General features: G+C 42.5%; 1 protein-coding gene across 1 annotated transcript in view; it reads right to left on the minus strand.

Annotated features, from left to right (window-relative positions):
* Positions 1 to 13,557, minus strand: part of LOC145353114 (E3 ubiquitin-protein ligase DZIP3-like) — a 141,331-nt gene that overhangs the window by 36,339 nt on the left and 91,435 nt on the right. Inside the window, exons 18-21 of the mRNA XM_080203487.1 lie at positions 10,062 to 10,158; positions 8,732 to 8,835; positions 3,450 to 3,540; positions 1,241 to 1,348 (exon numbers count right to left, since the gene is read on the minus strand). Coding sequence (XP_080059613.1) covers positions 1,241 to 1,348; positions 3,450 to 3,540; positions 8,732 to 8,835; positions 10,062 to 10,158 — 400 coding nt within the window. The remainder of the gene's footprint in view (positions 1 to 1,240; positions 1,349 to 3,449; positions 3,541 to 8,731; positions 8,836 to 10,061; positions 10,159 to 13,557) is intronic.

A 13,557-nucleotide genomic window follows, 5' to 3' on the forward strand; every position in this document is an offset into this window, starting at 1 on the left:
GAAACCTAGCAACCTCAACCTATCTTCATAAGGCATGCCTCCCAATCCAGGCAATATCCTTGTAAATCTCCTCTGCACCCTCTCAATAGCTTCCACATCCTTCCTGTAGTGAGGCGACCAGAACTGCGCACAGTACTCCAAGTGGGGTCTGACAAGGGTCTTATAAAGTTGCAGCATTACCTCCCAACTCCTAAACTCAATCCCTCGATTAATGAAGGCCTTCTTGACCACATCCTCCACCTGCGAGGCCGATTTAAAAGTCCTATGGACCCGGACCCCAAGGTCCTTCTGCTCCTCAACACTGCTAAGAGCCCTACCCTCGATATTGTACTCCTTCATCCCATTCGACCTGCTGACAAGGGTCTTATAAAGTTGCAGCATTACCTCCCGACTCCTAAACTTTTTTTCTATAGATTTTCGATAGCTGATTCTATGGTTTTCTATAGATCGTATCGGAATTTCTTGTGTAAGTCAGGGTCACCTGACTTGGATGCCTCAGGCTAGGGCTTCAGCAAACAGTGGATACTACAGTCCTTGTTCATCCATGGTTTCCGGTTGGGAAGCATACTGACTTGCTTCCTTGGCACATAGTCTCTACGTTTCTGTACTGTAGGGGTTCGACAATGATTTCTATAATATTACTAACATTTCCATAGTTTCCCTTCAAAAAGGCCAAATATAATGGGAAAAATGGATGTAAATATCTGGCAATATTGGTTCAAGACAAACATTGGATGGATTTAACACGAACCCACATTATGTTAACACAAATGTTAGAGTGTATGACTATTTTATTTTCTGCTTTTAAGAGCTAAATAGAAATCCAACAAATCTTTCATGTTTTTCTGTTCTCCATGTTCTCAACACCAGTGACACAATGGTTAGCACTGCTGCCTCACAGCATCAGGGACCCGGCTTGGGTCACTGTGCGGACTTTGCACATTCTCCCTGTCCGTGTTGGTTTCCGCCGGGTGCTCTGGTTTTCTCCCACAGTCAAAAGATGTGCAGGTTAGGTGAATTGGCCGCGCTAAATTCTCCTTCAGTGTACCTGAACTGGCGCCGCAGTGTAGCGACTGGAGGATTTTCACATTAACATCATTGCAGTTTGTGAATGTAAGCTTACCTGTGACACTAATAAATAAACTGAAAAAAAAACCCATTTGAACTTGTTGTACAATGGCAATAAAATCAATTATTTACTTATTCAAATTCTATTGCATAGGGAAAACAATCTACTCACCAGAATGCGCAAAGCAAGCTGGGTTGGTGGTTCAGGATTGTCGAGCACAGGAAGATTTCTCAACTTAGCTCCATTTTTGATCAGGTAGATATGGTTATTGAAGTTTGTCTAAACGGTGGAAAAGGTCAGTTAATAATCACTGCTTTGTGTCTTTTTCTCCTTTGGAAACTAACTTGTTTGAAATTCCAGATCATCGTGAATGAGTATTTGTTTTGCTTAATATGCACTTAGGTCTTACAGTCCAGGAAGGTTTCAAATCGAAATCTGGTTTGTATTGAATTAAGTATCTGATCTCAGCTGATGTTAGTGAGATGAGTATCAAATTAATTTTATAGTTCTGAAGATAGGAAGAATGAAAATAACCCAGGTTGAAAGGGGATTGGATTAATTCCATTAAGTAGATATGGGTTGTTTACTGTCAATGCAAAAGAATGTAAGAAATAGAACCAGGAGTAGGCTTCGTGACCCCTTCAGCCTGCTCTGTCATTCAATAACTCATAGCTCTTTCACCACAACATCGTATTTCCACTCTAATCCCATATCCTGCATGTCAAAAAATCTCACATTTGAAAATATTCAATGACTGAGCACTCACAGCCCTCTGGAATAGAGAATTCCAAAGATTTGCAATCATCTCAAGAGATGAAATTTCTATTCAACAGTATGAAATGGTCAAACCCTTTTTCTGACTCTATGACTCAGTTCCAGACTCTCCAGCCAATGCAATTAGCCACTTAGCATGTACCCGGTCAAACTGAAGAATTTTATACACTTCAGTGTGATCATGTACCCTTTTTTAAACTTCAGACTATAGGCCCATTCTGCTCAATATCTTCTCATAGGACAATCCTCTCATTCCATGAAATCGATCTGGTGAACCTTTACTGCACTTACTAAGGCAACTGTATTGCTCCTTAGATAAGGAGACCAAAATTGTACAGGGTACTCCAGGTGTGGTCTCACCAAAGGTATAATTGAAACAATTTCTTACTGTTACACTATGACATTCTTGCAATAAAAGCTAGCATGCCATTTGTTTTCACAATTGCTTGCCATACCTTCTATGATTACTTATGTGCACAATTTAATTACATCATCCATTCCCTTATATCCCTTTGTTAAATGCTTAAAAAGGCTTGACAGATACTATAGAGTTGTCCTGGGAACTATGCTATTTGGTAGATACGCTAAGTATCAAAAGAGAAAAAAAGACAACAAAATAGCTGGTGTTCATTTTCTGTCAGGGTAGGAAATTTGTTTGATAATTCGTTTGCATGTGTAATAGCCAGGAACTGCTTTGATCTGAGGTCTTCAAATGAAGGCGGCTTGGCTTCAAAGCAAACCACAAATATATTTCAACAGCAGCCTTCACAGAATCACAGAGCACAGAACAACACCATTCATCCCATTGTTCCAAAGCCAGTTCTTTGAAAGAGCTATTCATTTCATCCCCTGTTCTTTCTTCATAGCCTTGCAATATTTTATTTTATTAATCCCAATTCTCACCCTACACGTCTACGTCGCAGCAACAGGAAAGGCTTTGTGGAGTGAAAGTGCCCAGTTTATATTACTCAAAGACTCAGTTTAAAGATTTTGAAAGCATAGAGAAGTTGAGTTTTGGAATGGACTAAATGTATGGGCAACTTGGGTGATTAAAAGTAATATGTATAGCCTGCTGGATTCAAGACACATAGCAGAGAATAGGGGTAAAGGGTAGCTATTCAGAATGCCAGAAAGTGGGAAGTAGGATACCACAATGATCATTGCTGTGGCCACTGTTGTTCACAATTATATTAACAATTTAAACTTTGGAATCAAAAGTATTATGTCTAAACTTACAGATGACAGCAAATAGGGAGGGGACAGTCAATACTAAGGAGAACTGCAGTAAATGACAAAAGATATTAATAAACTTGCAGAATGGGCAAATGAGTTTCAATACAAATAAATGTGACGTGTTAGATTTTAAGAGATGTGGGTCTGCTTATGCATCCTACTACTGGCTTTACTTGAAACAAGGTACCATAGCAACACAGGGCAAGATTTTCCATAAAAGACACAAGGTTTTAAAAAAAGGATTGCATTTGTAGGTATATTTTAATGGCTGTTTGAGTAGACTCAAGGTTCTAACTTAGATCAGATGTGTTTACAAAATTATAATGCAATATTCCTCAAAGGAAAGGGGTAGTAAAACTTAGACAGTACATACCTTTGTGTATTCAATTTTGCTTCTGAGATCAGCAGCAACAGCGTCCCACTTGTTTATAGCAGCCTGTATCTGTGATGGGTCAGCAATCTGCCTGCAATTTCAGTACACATGTGCACAAAGTAAACATTCAGCCCAAAATCTCATTGGTGCTGCACCTACTTTTTAAACCTCATTCATATTGCTAACAATACAAGCAAGCTTTAAGGGGGACGCAGAGAGTCTGCTGAAATACACAGATAGGTTAACTGAGTGGGCAAAAGGATGATGAAAAGGTCGCAATTCTCCCATCCTGCTGCACTGAAAAACTAGAGAGCATGCGTTCCCACCCCAATAGCATCTTCCAGCGCTATCTGCCAGCGTCTGCTCTGCACTGAAAACTGCAGGGAGGGGCAGAAATAATTTAAATATTATTTTAAATGGAATTTCAATATGATTAGCGGACCTGGGGCTATGGGCCCACTAGAGTTCCCCCAGTGGTTCACTCCAGTGGGGTTTAGAGTAGCTCCCCATTAATGGGGAACTGGCGGCCCAACTGGAGTAAAAGGGAGGGGTGCAATTGGGGTCACCCAGAGGTTTAGGCAGCAGGGGTGCCCCCTGGGAATTGGCACCATGGCAGTGCCAGCCTGTGCCCCCTGGCACTGCCTGAGGAGCAAAGTGCATATGGGGCAGTGCCAAGGAGGCAAGGCGTACGGGGATGTGGCATATGGGGAGTGGTGGGGCCTGGGGACAATTGGTGGAGGTGAGAGTGTCCTGCTGCCACTTTGCAGTCGGGATTGGTGGGGGAAGGAGGGAGGGCAGTGAACAAGGCAAGCAAGGTGATTGGGTCTGTGGGGGTGGCAGAGGAAGGATAAGTTTCAGGCAGGAGGGCGTGGTCAGCACGCAGTCTGAGAATGGTCAGGGGACAGGCGATCAGGCCATCGGGGGGGAGCAGGGAGCAGGAGCTGCAGGGGTCACAGGGCTGGCCAGTGATCAAGAGGTTGTCAGTGTGGTGTCACTGTGCATCCACTAATCTCGGCATTGACAGATTGGCACATGCCAGTGGCCTGTCCAGTGTGCTGATTTCAGCCTCTTCAGCAGGGATAGGCCTCGTCCCCTAGTTTTTAATGATATTCACCCTGATGCCCTCTGCAGTGTGCAGAGTGTGGAAGATTATAGTGTGAACTCCCACTGAAAGAACCAGTGTGAATTACTCCAGTTCTCACACAAATTCAACACTTAGAATTCTTTTGGGGGAATTACAGTCACAATATGGAGAAATGTGAGGCTACTCATTTTGGGCGGAAGAATAGAAAAATAGAATATCTTTTAAATGTTGAGAAACTATTAAGTGGTGTTCAGAGGGATTTTGGTGTGCTTGTATAATAAATGCAGAAAGTTAACCTGAAGATACAGCAGATTAGGAAGGATAATTGTACAAAAGCAAATTACTGTAGATGCTGGAATCTGAAACAAAAACAGAAAATGCTGGGAAATTTCATCAGGGACGACAGCATCTGTGGAGACAGAACAGAGCTAATAGCAGCCATTTTACTGACTTGCCCTGCCTATTTTGCCCATTTCCAACGAGAGACTGAATAAATTATTTAAATATATTTAAATAGTGTTTTGCATGTGTTTAGTGAGCCTGGCACTCAATTTGTCCGAATTCACTTGCCTTCTGGCCTCACCAGGAGATTTTCTCTCTGGCGGGGAAAGCACCTACTCCCCATGAACGGGAACAGTCGTGTTGGCCTTGCCAGTAGAACTGGAGGCCATTGAGGCACCCTGGGGAAAGCGAGGGCGACGGGAATGCCACTTGGGCAGTGCCAACCTGGCACGTTGGCACTGCCAGTCTGATACCGTGGCACTGTCTACCAGGTAGTGCCAGGGGATGGATCCTAAAGAGGGTAGGGCCTATGGGGTCACAGGGTCAGGCCAACGTGGCCTGACTGGAGAGGGATCCGCTGCACACTGCAGGTGTGATCGGTGGGGGGGTGGGAACGCTGGGGACAGCTGTCACTCTGCCCATGGGCGATGGAGGGAGGGAAGGGGGGATCTGCTGCCAGTCTACCTGTGATCATGGGGGGGGGGGGGGGGCGGGGGCATGGTGTGACGTGATTGGGTAGCAGAAGGGGCAGGGGATACATTTTTTAGGCACTGTGGGGCTCACAATCAGCCACGCACTCCTGCAATTGCAGGGTGGGGGAGGCACTGTGTTGAGGCTGGCTGCAACAGCAGAGGCCTGACAGTTCTCTCTCTTTCTCTCAGGCCTCTGCTGTTGGAATTGAGCATGTGCAGCCACAGAGGTCTCCCTCTGCTGCCTGGAGAATTAAGTCCTGTCCACTGCGAGTAGAAATTAGAAACCGTCTAGTCTATTTTTTCAATCAGTATGTTCAAAAGATTGGGAGTAAAAACATGCCCTGAAAACAGATTGGCAACTCTCCCATTTTCATGCTAGGTGGATACTTTGAATTTTTCTCATAGAATCCTGCTCAATGTTTCAAGTCTGGATGACCCTTTGTCATTGCTGAAGACAATAGAAAATAAGAGATTTATATTGTTGTGATGAGGAGGTGCAGAATTTGTGACAGCCAGATTGAGAGCCAGCAGTTGGTGAAGACAGGAGAGATTGACAAAGTTGCCACTGACAAAAAAACAAAGGTAATGGAAATAGTGCTGATCATGGCTAAGAAGGATGGTGATACAGCCATTAAGAGATCAGAATGTGTAAATGGCAGAACAAAGGTAAGCTCTGTGTCCAAGGGCAACCTGAGACATGTAACAGTGACCCCAGTGGGACGGGGTTGATGGAAACAGTGGTAAAGGAAATAGATGGAAAGCAAGATTTAAGAAATTGAAAAATGAAGCAACAGAAGAAATGAAAATAAATAATAAATAAATAAAATAAATTGATGAAAGTAAGGTGAAGGTGCAGGAGAGAGTTCATAGTCTGAATTTGTTGAATTCAACTCAAATGGGGGAGCATGGTAGCACAGTGCCTCACAACACCAGGGACCCGGGTTCAAGTCCCAGCTTGGGTCTGTGTGGAGTTTGCATGTTCTCCCTGTGTCTATGTGGGTTTCCTCCAGGTGCTTCGATTTCCTCTCACATTTAGAAAGATGTGCTGGTTAGGTGCATTGAGCCAAACAGGCACTAGACTGTGGTGACTAGACGAATTTCACAGTAATTGCATTGCAGTGTTAATATAAGTCTTACTTGTGACTAATAAATAAACTTTAACAACTTTTTAATGTTAAGTCCAGAAGGCTGCAAAGAGCCCAACTGGAAGATCAGGGGTAAGCACGGCTGGAAAATCCTGCCCAAAACTGGAAAATGCCACCCGAGGTCAATGAACCTTTGCATGGTTCTGTCCTGCCTGCTATGATTCCCGTGGTGGGCGGGATGGGAAAAATCCACCCCAGGAGCTGTTCTTCCAGTTTGTGTTGGGCTTCAGTGGGACATTGCACCAGGCCAAAGGCAGATATGTAAACATGAGAGCAGGGTGATGTGTTAAAATGGCAAGCAAATGGAAGGTCTGGGTCCTGCTTGCGAACAGACTGAAAGTGTCCTACAAAGCAGTCACCCATCTGCATTTAGTCTTTCTGATATAAAATAGACTGCATTGGAAGCAACAGACCAGGTTAAAAGAGGTGCAGATGCCTGAAAAGCGTGTTTAGGCCCTTGTATGGAGAGCAGGGAGGAGGTAAAGGAGCAGGTATTGCAACTTCTGAGATTGCATGGGAAGATGATGTGGGGAGGGGTGTGATGGAGAGGTGGACCAGGGTATCCCAGAGGGAACAGCACCTGCGGAATGTTGATAGGGAGTGAGGGGAAGACATGCTTGGTTTGTTTAGCAGGTGGTGGACTCCAGCCCAAGGAAGTGAGCAAGGAGACAAAGGCGGCAGCAGAAAAGTTCAGCATCATGTCGAGTTGGAAATACATTGAAGTGGGTGTGAGGGTATGAAGCCAAGTCTTTGCTGAGCACAGCATGATCACTCTCAGAGGGGAAGGTCAGAGGAGTTGGCGAATATATGGTAAGGGCTGGGATTGGGAAGGACGGGTAGGAGAGGAGGGTCTTATTTAGCCATTGGTATCAATGAGTTGTTGGAGCTTGCATTCCTTAGAATTTGTTCTATAATGATCTATCTATTATCTAATTATGTTCTATTAATAAGATCGAGGGTTACAAGTAAGCCTAGTAGGTAGAGATATGTTTGGCGCAACTTGTGGGCTAAAGGGCCTGTTTGTGCTGTAGTTTTTCCATGTTCTATGTTCTACTTTGAAAGAAAGAGAAAAAGTTTGACAAAGAAAAATAGCATGTTGCCTTTACTGCAAATGAATTGGACTATAAGAGTAAAGAGATCCTGCTGCAACTGTACTGGGCTTTGGTAAGAACACACCTGGAGTGCTGTGTACAGTTTTGGTCTCTGTACCCAAGTAAGGATAATAATTGCCTTAGAAGGGATGCCTGGGATGATTGATGCCTGGGATGAGTGGAGAGATTGTGTAGAGTGGGCTTATACCCTCGTGTCTTGAAGGATTAAAGGTGACCTCATTGAAACATACAAGTTTCTCAGAAAGCTTGACAAAGGAGATGATTAGAGGCTGTTTTGCTTGGTGCTGAGACTAGAACTCGGGGCAGTTTCAGGCTGAGATGAGAATTTTTTTTATTCATTCAGATGTATGTGAATCTCCAGAATTCTCTATTGCAGATGGATTTAGATGCTCAGTCATTTGAGGCTAATTGGAGCTAACATGAGTAGATTTTTGGGTACCAAGGGAACTAAGGTGGGCAGGTGGAAAAATGGAAATTGAAGTTGAGGATCAGCCAAGATTATGTTAAAGGGCAGAGCAGGTTTGAGGGGCCCTATAGACTATTCCTGCTTCTAATTCATGTTTTTAAACAACATGCATCAAAGTGCATTGAAAGGCAATTTGGCAAAGGCAGAAAAAGAAGTGCCCAGGGCCCAAAACCAAAACAGATTTTACATTCAGTGGGTTAGCAAAAAATTACCTAAACCTGTTTGAGGATTCTTTTGCAAAACTGGGCTGCCTTAGACTGTGTTAAGAGGAACATGATCTGTGTGCAGCCTACCTAATGGTCCTTAATGGAACCAAAAATGAGATGCTCTCCTGAGAACAAAAATTAAAAACAAATGATTGTCAGAACTATTGAGAGTTAAGTTTTAACTTCTGTTTGTTAATTTGATAAGGGCAATAATTTAATAAGGCAAAGATTCTTCTTATTTATAGGTAATATACTGCCCGTAGATACGAGTCAAAGTAAAATGAAATAACCATACCCCCTCATCTTATCCCCAAGCATGCTCAGCTGATGTTCCGTCTCCAGCAAGGCATCTTCCAGGTTTCCGAGTAAGAAATCTCTGCGCATCTCCAGCAAAAGACTCTGCCACAAAAACATAACATCTTCAATATGTATTCCTTCACTTAATTCAAGTCTACCTTTATAAAGAACATAACTACAAATCACAGTTCGGCAGTGAATCAAGTGGATATTACCTCCCTTATACATGTTAAGATAATCAAGAAAGTATTTCATTTTAAAATGAGGCAAGGGCATAGAATGTACCCCAGCAGAGGACTTCAATATCCATCACCAAGAGTGCACAACTTACTGACCTGGCTGAGTCCTAAAGGACGTGGTTGCTAGACAGGGTCTATGGCAGGTGTGTGAGGGAACCAGAGGAAAAACCTACCTGACCTCATTCAGACAAATCTACCTGTCATAGTTGTATCTGCCCATGACAGTACTGGTAGGAGTAGGCACCGCACAGTCCCTGAATATCCACTGCTGCCTAAGACGGACTGATCTTTTTCTAGGAACTGGACCTTTTAAAAGAGTTTCATATCCAGTTATTATCTATTACAAAGTTAGCATTTAATTGTTCATTGTACAAAATACTTTAATATCAGATTAAAGATCCTGCCTTCATAGTGAGGTAACCCTCTATCATATTATGAAGCACTACCACCGTCCTAGACAGTTTAGATTTCAAACAGATCTAGCAACTCAAAACTGGTCATCCGTGAGCCGCTGTGGGCCAAAAGCAGCAGCAGACTTATATACAAAGACATACTGTGACCTCATCACCTGGCATGTCCCTTACTCCACTTTCCTAACAGCATTGTGGGTGTACTTACACCACATGGGCTGCAGCAGTTCAAGATGATGGCTCACCACAACTTTCTCAAGGGTCATTAGTAATGGGTAATAGAGGCTGACCCAGTCAGCGATGGCCACATTGTGTGAAATAGAAACCACAATACTTTCCCTTAAATATTTTACATTGTTCTGTAAAAGGTAAGTTTTGCTGCATGTTACAGTAAGTCAAAAAGAAGCTGCCGATAAACATAACTTACTGATAGAATATTACATTATTAGCAATGTTCCACAAATTCAGAAACAAACTACCACATCAGCCACCAGTCAATACTAGATTGAAGAAATAGAAATAAAAGTTGTTTTTCAAGCCATAATACTATATCATCTGATCATCTGTTGACACCCTTGATTTAAGTTGAAATGGAGACAGATGCAGCATTAAAAGATAATATCCAAGTGTCACTAAGTACCCATCAACGAATCTGTGCAAGTGTAACCAGACATCTCACCTCCTGACTGATTGCTTTCCTTATGCTCTCCACTTCATTTTGTTGTGCAATTGCAAGTTCTTCCTCCAGCTGTAGCTTTTCATGGCGCCATTGTTCTCTGTGAAAATGCCAACAGTACTTAAAATATTTTATGCTGCGGAGCTATAAATGGATTATTGTCCCCGACTCAATGTTGGTAACTCAGATACAGCACTCATCAAAGGTAGAGGCCACAAGGGACATGACAGGTTAAACGAGTCTAACAGATCAATTTGATATGAAGTTAAATTGAAGTTTCATCCATATTAGCAACTTAATTTACACACAGCCAGAAGCTGCACGACCTCCACTGAAAATATTAATGCAAAGTGACATGTTTTCGATCATCTTTGATATACATCCTATTCTAAAATAAAGTGAAATGGATCAATGATGTTTTGGTTGTATACAACTTAATTTTTCCCCTAATAGTTGTGCGGTACCAATTATACGGTAACACGTACAATCACCTCCATCGATAATCCTGGGAAAATCAAAGGGTCAGACTTTTCAGTGGAGTTTGAAAGATATGAATTTTGTACCTTCATAATCCATCACTGGTTTGAAATAAAAGGGTAAATTGATTGGATGACAGGAAAATTGGGATCATCACTAATCGAATTCTGTAGGACTCCGATTTGTACTCGGCGAGCAAGGCTGCAGACTGAGCCTTGTGGTTAAAAAAACAAGTGCACTTAGACATGTGGCACTACATGTTCTGATCATTCATTACCAAAGGTTAGAAAATTTGGCTGTGCCTTAACAGTGATAGTATGTTCGAAAGTAGTAGCTTTTTGTACTCCTCTAAGATATACATAATGCAAATTATTAAAATTACATACTTCTTACTATTTAAAATATCACATTTCCCATCTGCCATATTGGATGTCTTTCTCACTAGTCTTCCTAATAATGTCACTTATAGGAAGTCTCAGGAAGTTCCATCCCTTTGAATAGGGTCTGCAATTTGAGATCAGTCTGGCAACTTATGAAAAGCTGCCTGATTCTGACTGAAAAAGCTACTCATTGAATACATATTTAACTAGTAGCACATGTATTCCTAATTGTATTTGTGCAGAAAGTAGGGAAACACTTTGAATAATTAGTTTCCTTTTTTCTAAACGGATTTATATAATTCATTTATACTTTTTGTTATTTCCAATTGAACTTGTCCCCCATCAGATATAACTCTTGCTCTGAAACTGCAGATGAAAGATAATGCAGACCAGTTATTTCAGGATAATAGCAACATCTTGTACTTATGTAGAACCTTTAACTTCAATAATACATTGCCTAGTGCTTTAGAGGCGACATTATGAAACAGACACCAAGGCACCTCAGAAGATAATGGAACAGAGTCCAAAAGCTTGGACAAAGAGGTAGGCTTTAATAAGCCTTAGGAGGAAAGAGAAGTAGAGAGGATGACAGACTCACAGAATTGTTACAGTGCAGAAGGAGGTCAATCAGCCCACTGTGTCTGCGCAGCTCTCTGGACAAGCAATTCACTTAGTGTCATGCTTCTCCAATCTCCCTGTAACTGCACATTCTTCTTTTTCAGATAACAGTCTAATTCCCTTCTGAATGCTCCAATTGAACCCACCTCCACCATGCTTTCAGTCAGCGCATTCCTGACTTTAAAACTCACTGCATGAAGATGTTTCTTCTTATGCTGCTTTTGCTTCTTTGGCTAATTACTTTAAATCTGCACCCGTCTTCTTGATTCTATCACGAGTTTTCCTCCAATCCACTCTGATCAGCCCCCTCACGATTTCGAACAAATCTATCAAACCGCCTCTCAACTTTCTCTTCTGAACATCTCCAAGCTATCTTCAGTAGCTGAAATTCCTCATCCCTGGAATCATTCTTGTGAATCTTTTCCGCACATTTTTCAATGCTTCTCACATCCTTCTGAAAGTACTGTGCCCAGAACTCTTTTTTAAAATTAATTTACAGGATGTGAGCTGCGTTGGTTGGGCAAACATTCATTACCCATCCTAATCGCCCTTCAGAAGGTGTTGGGGGGTTGCCTTTTTGAACTGCTGCAGCCCATATGGGTAGGTACATCCACAGTGGTGTTAGGAAGGGAGTTCCAGGATTTTGACCTAGTGACAGTGAAGAAACTGTTATATTTCAAAGTCTGGATGGTGAGTGGTTTGGAGGGGAAGTTTCAGGTGGTAGTTTTCCCACATATCTGCTGCCCTTGTCTTTCTAGGTGGTGAAAGTTTCAGGTTTAGAAGGTGCTGTCTAAAGAGTCCAGATGAGTTGCTCCAGTGCATCTTTTATATGATGCACACTTCTGCAACTGTACGTTGGTGGTGGAGCAGCAAGTGTTTTTGTGGAAAAAATGCCAGTCAAGTGTGCTGCTTTATCCTGGATGGTGTCAAACTTCCTAAGTATTGTTAGAGCTGCACTCACTCTGGAAAAGGGAGAATATTCCATCACACTCCTGACTATAGACAAGTTTTTGGGAGTCAGGAGGTTAAATATTTGCTACAGGATTACTAGTCTCTAACCACTCTTGTAGCCACATTATTTATATGGCTAGTGCAGTTCAGTTTCTGGTCAATGGTAATCCCCCCAGGATATTGATATTGGGGGATTTGGTAATGGTGTACCATTGAATGTCAATGGACACTATATTCCAATTTCCAGTCCGACTTCCCTCAACATCCACTGAAGGAAGCATGTCACCTGGTCTGGTACCTAATCACCTTTAAATACAGACAACCCATTTAATAGCTTCTCCGCATCAATTTTTAACCATTCTAGCATCTGAATTATCTTCACTTTTTCCTTGGCCTGAGCACTAATCTTTTCCTTTGTAAAGAAAGATACAAAGTATTCACTTAATATCACAGCCATGCCTGCTGCGTTCATGTATCCAGAGTTCCCTGGATTTGTTTGCCCTCCTTTCCCCTTCTGAGGGAATATAACTTGACTGCACCAGAATTCGCTCGAAGATAGGCCATTGTTCTGTTACCTTCTTTTCCAACCAATCTTTCATAGAATCATAGAATTCCTACAGTGCAGAAGGAGGCTATTTGGCCCATCGAGCCCATGCTGATAGCAATCCCAACCAGGCCCTATCCCTGTAACCCCAAGCATTTACCCTTCTTGTCCCCCGACACTAAGAAGAAACTTATCATGACCAATCAACCTACCCCCCACACATCTTTGGAGTGTGGGGAAACCCATGCAGAAATGGCAGGAATGTGCAAACCCCACAAAGACAGTCACCAGAGGCTGGATTTAAACCCGGGTCCCTGGCGCTGTGAGGCAGCAGTGCTAACCACTGCGCCACCCATGCCTTCTCCCTTTGCCTACAATTTATTTAGCCCAGGTCTGTCCTTACCCCATTGAAGTTGGTTTTCCCATTTAGGGATTAGGGCAGGATTTCTTCCTAGCTGAGGGCATGGCGACCTACGGTGATCATGAAAAGTATTTTAGAATCGTGACAATTAGATCGTGATAATGTAGT

Source organism: Carcharhinus amblyrhynchos, chromosome 15 (assembly GCF_965287045.1).
Source record: "Carcharhinus amblyrhynchos chromosome 15, sCarAmb.v2.hapA, whole genome shotgun sequence".
Classification (NCBI taxonomy): domain Eukaryota; kingdom Metazoa; phylum Chordata; class Chondrichthyes; order Carcharhiniformes; family Carcharhinidae; genus Carcharhinus; species Carcharhinus amblyrhynchos.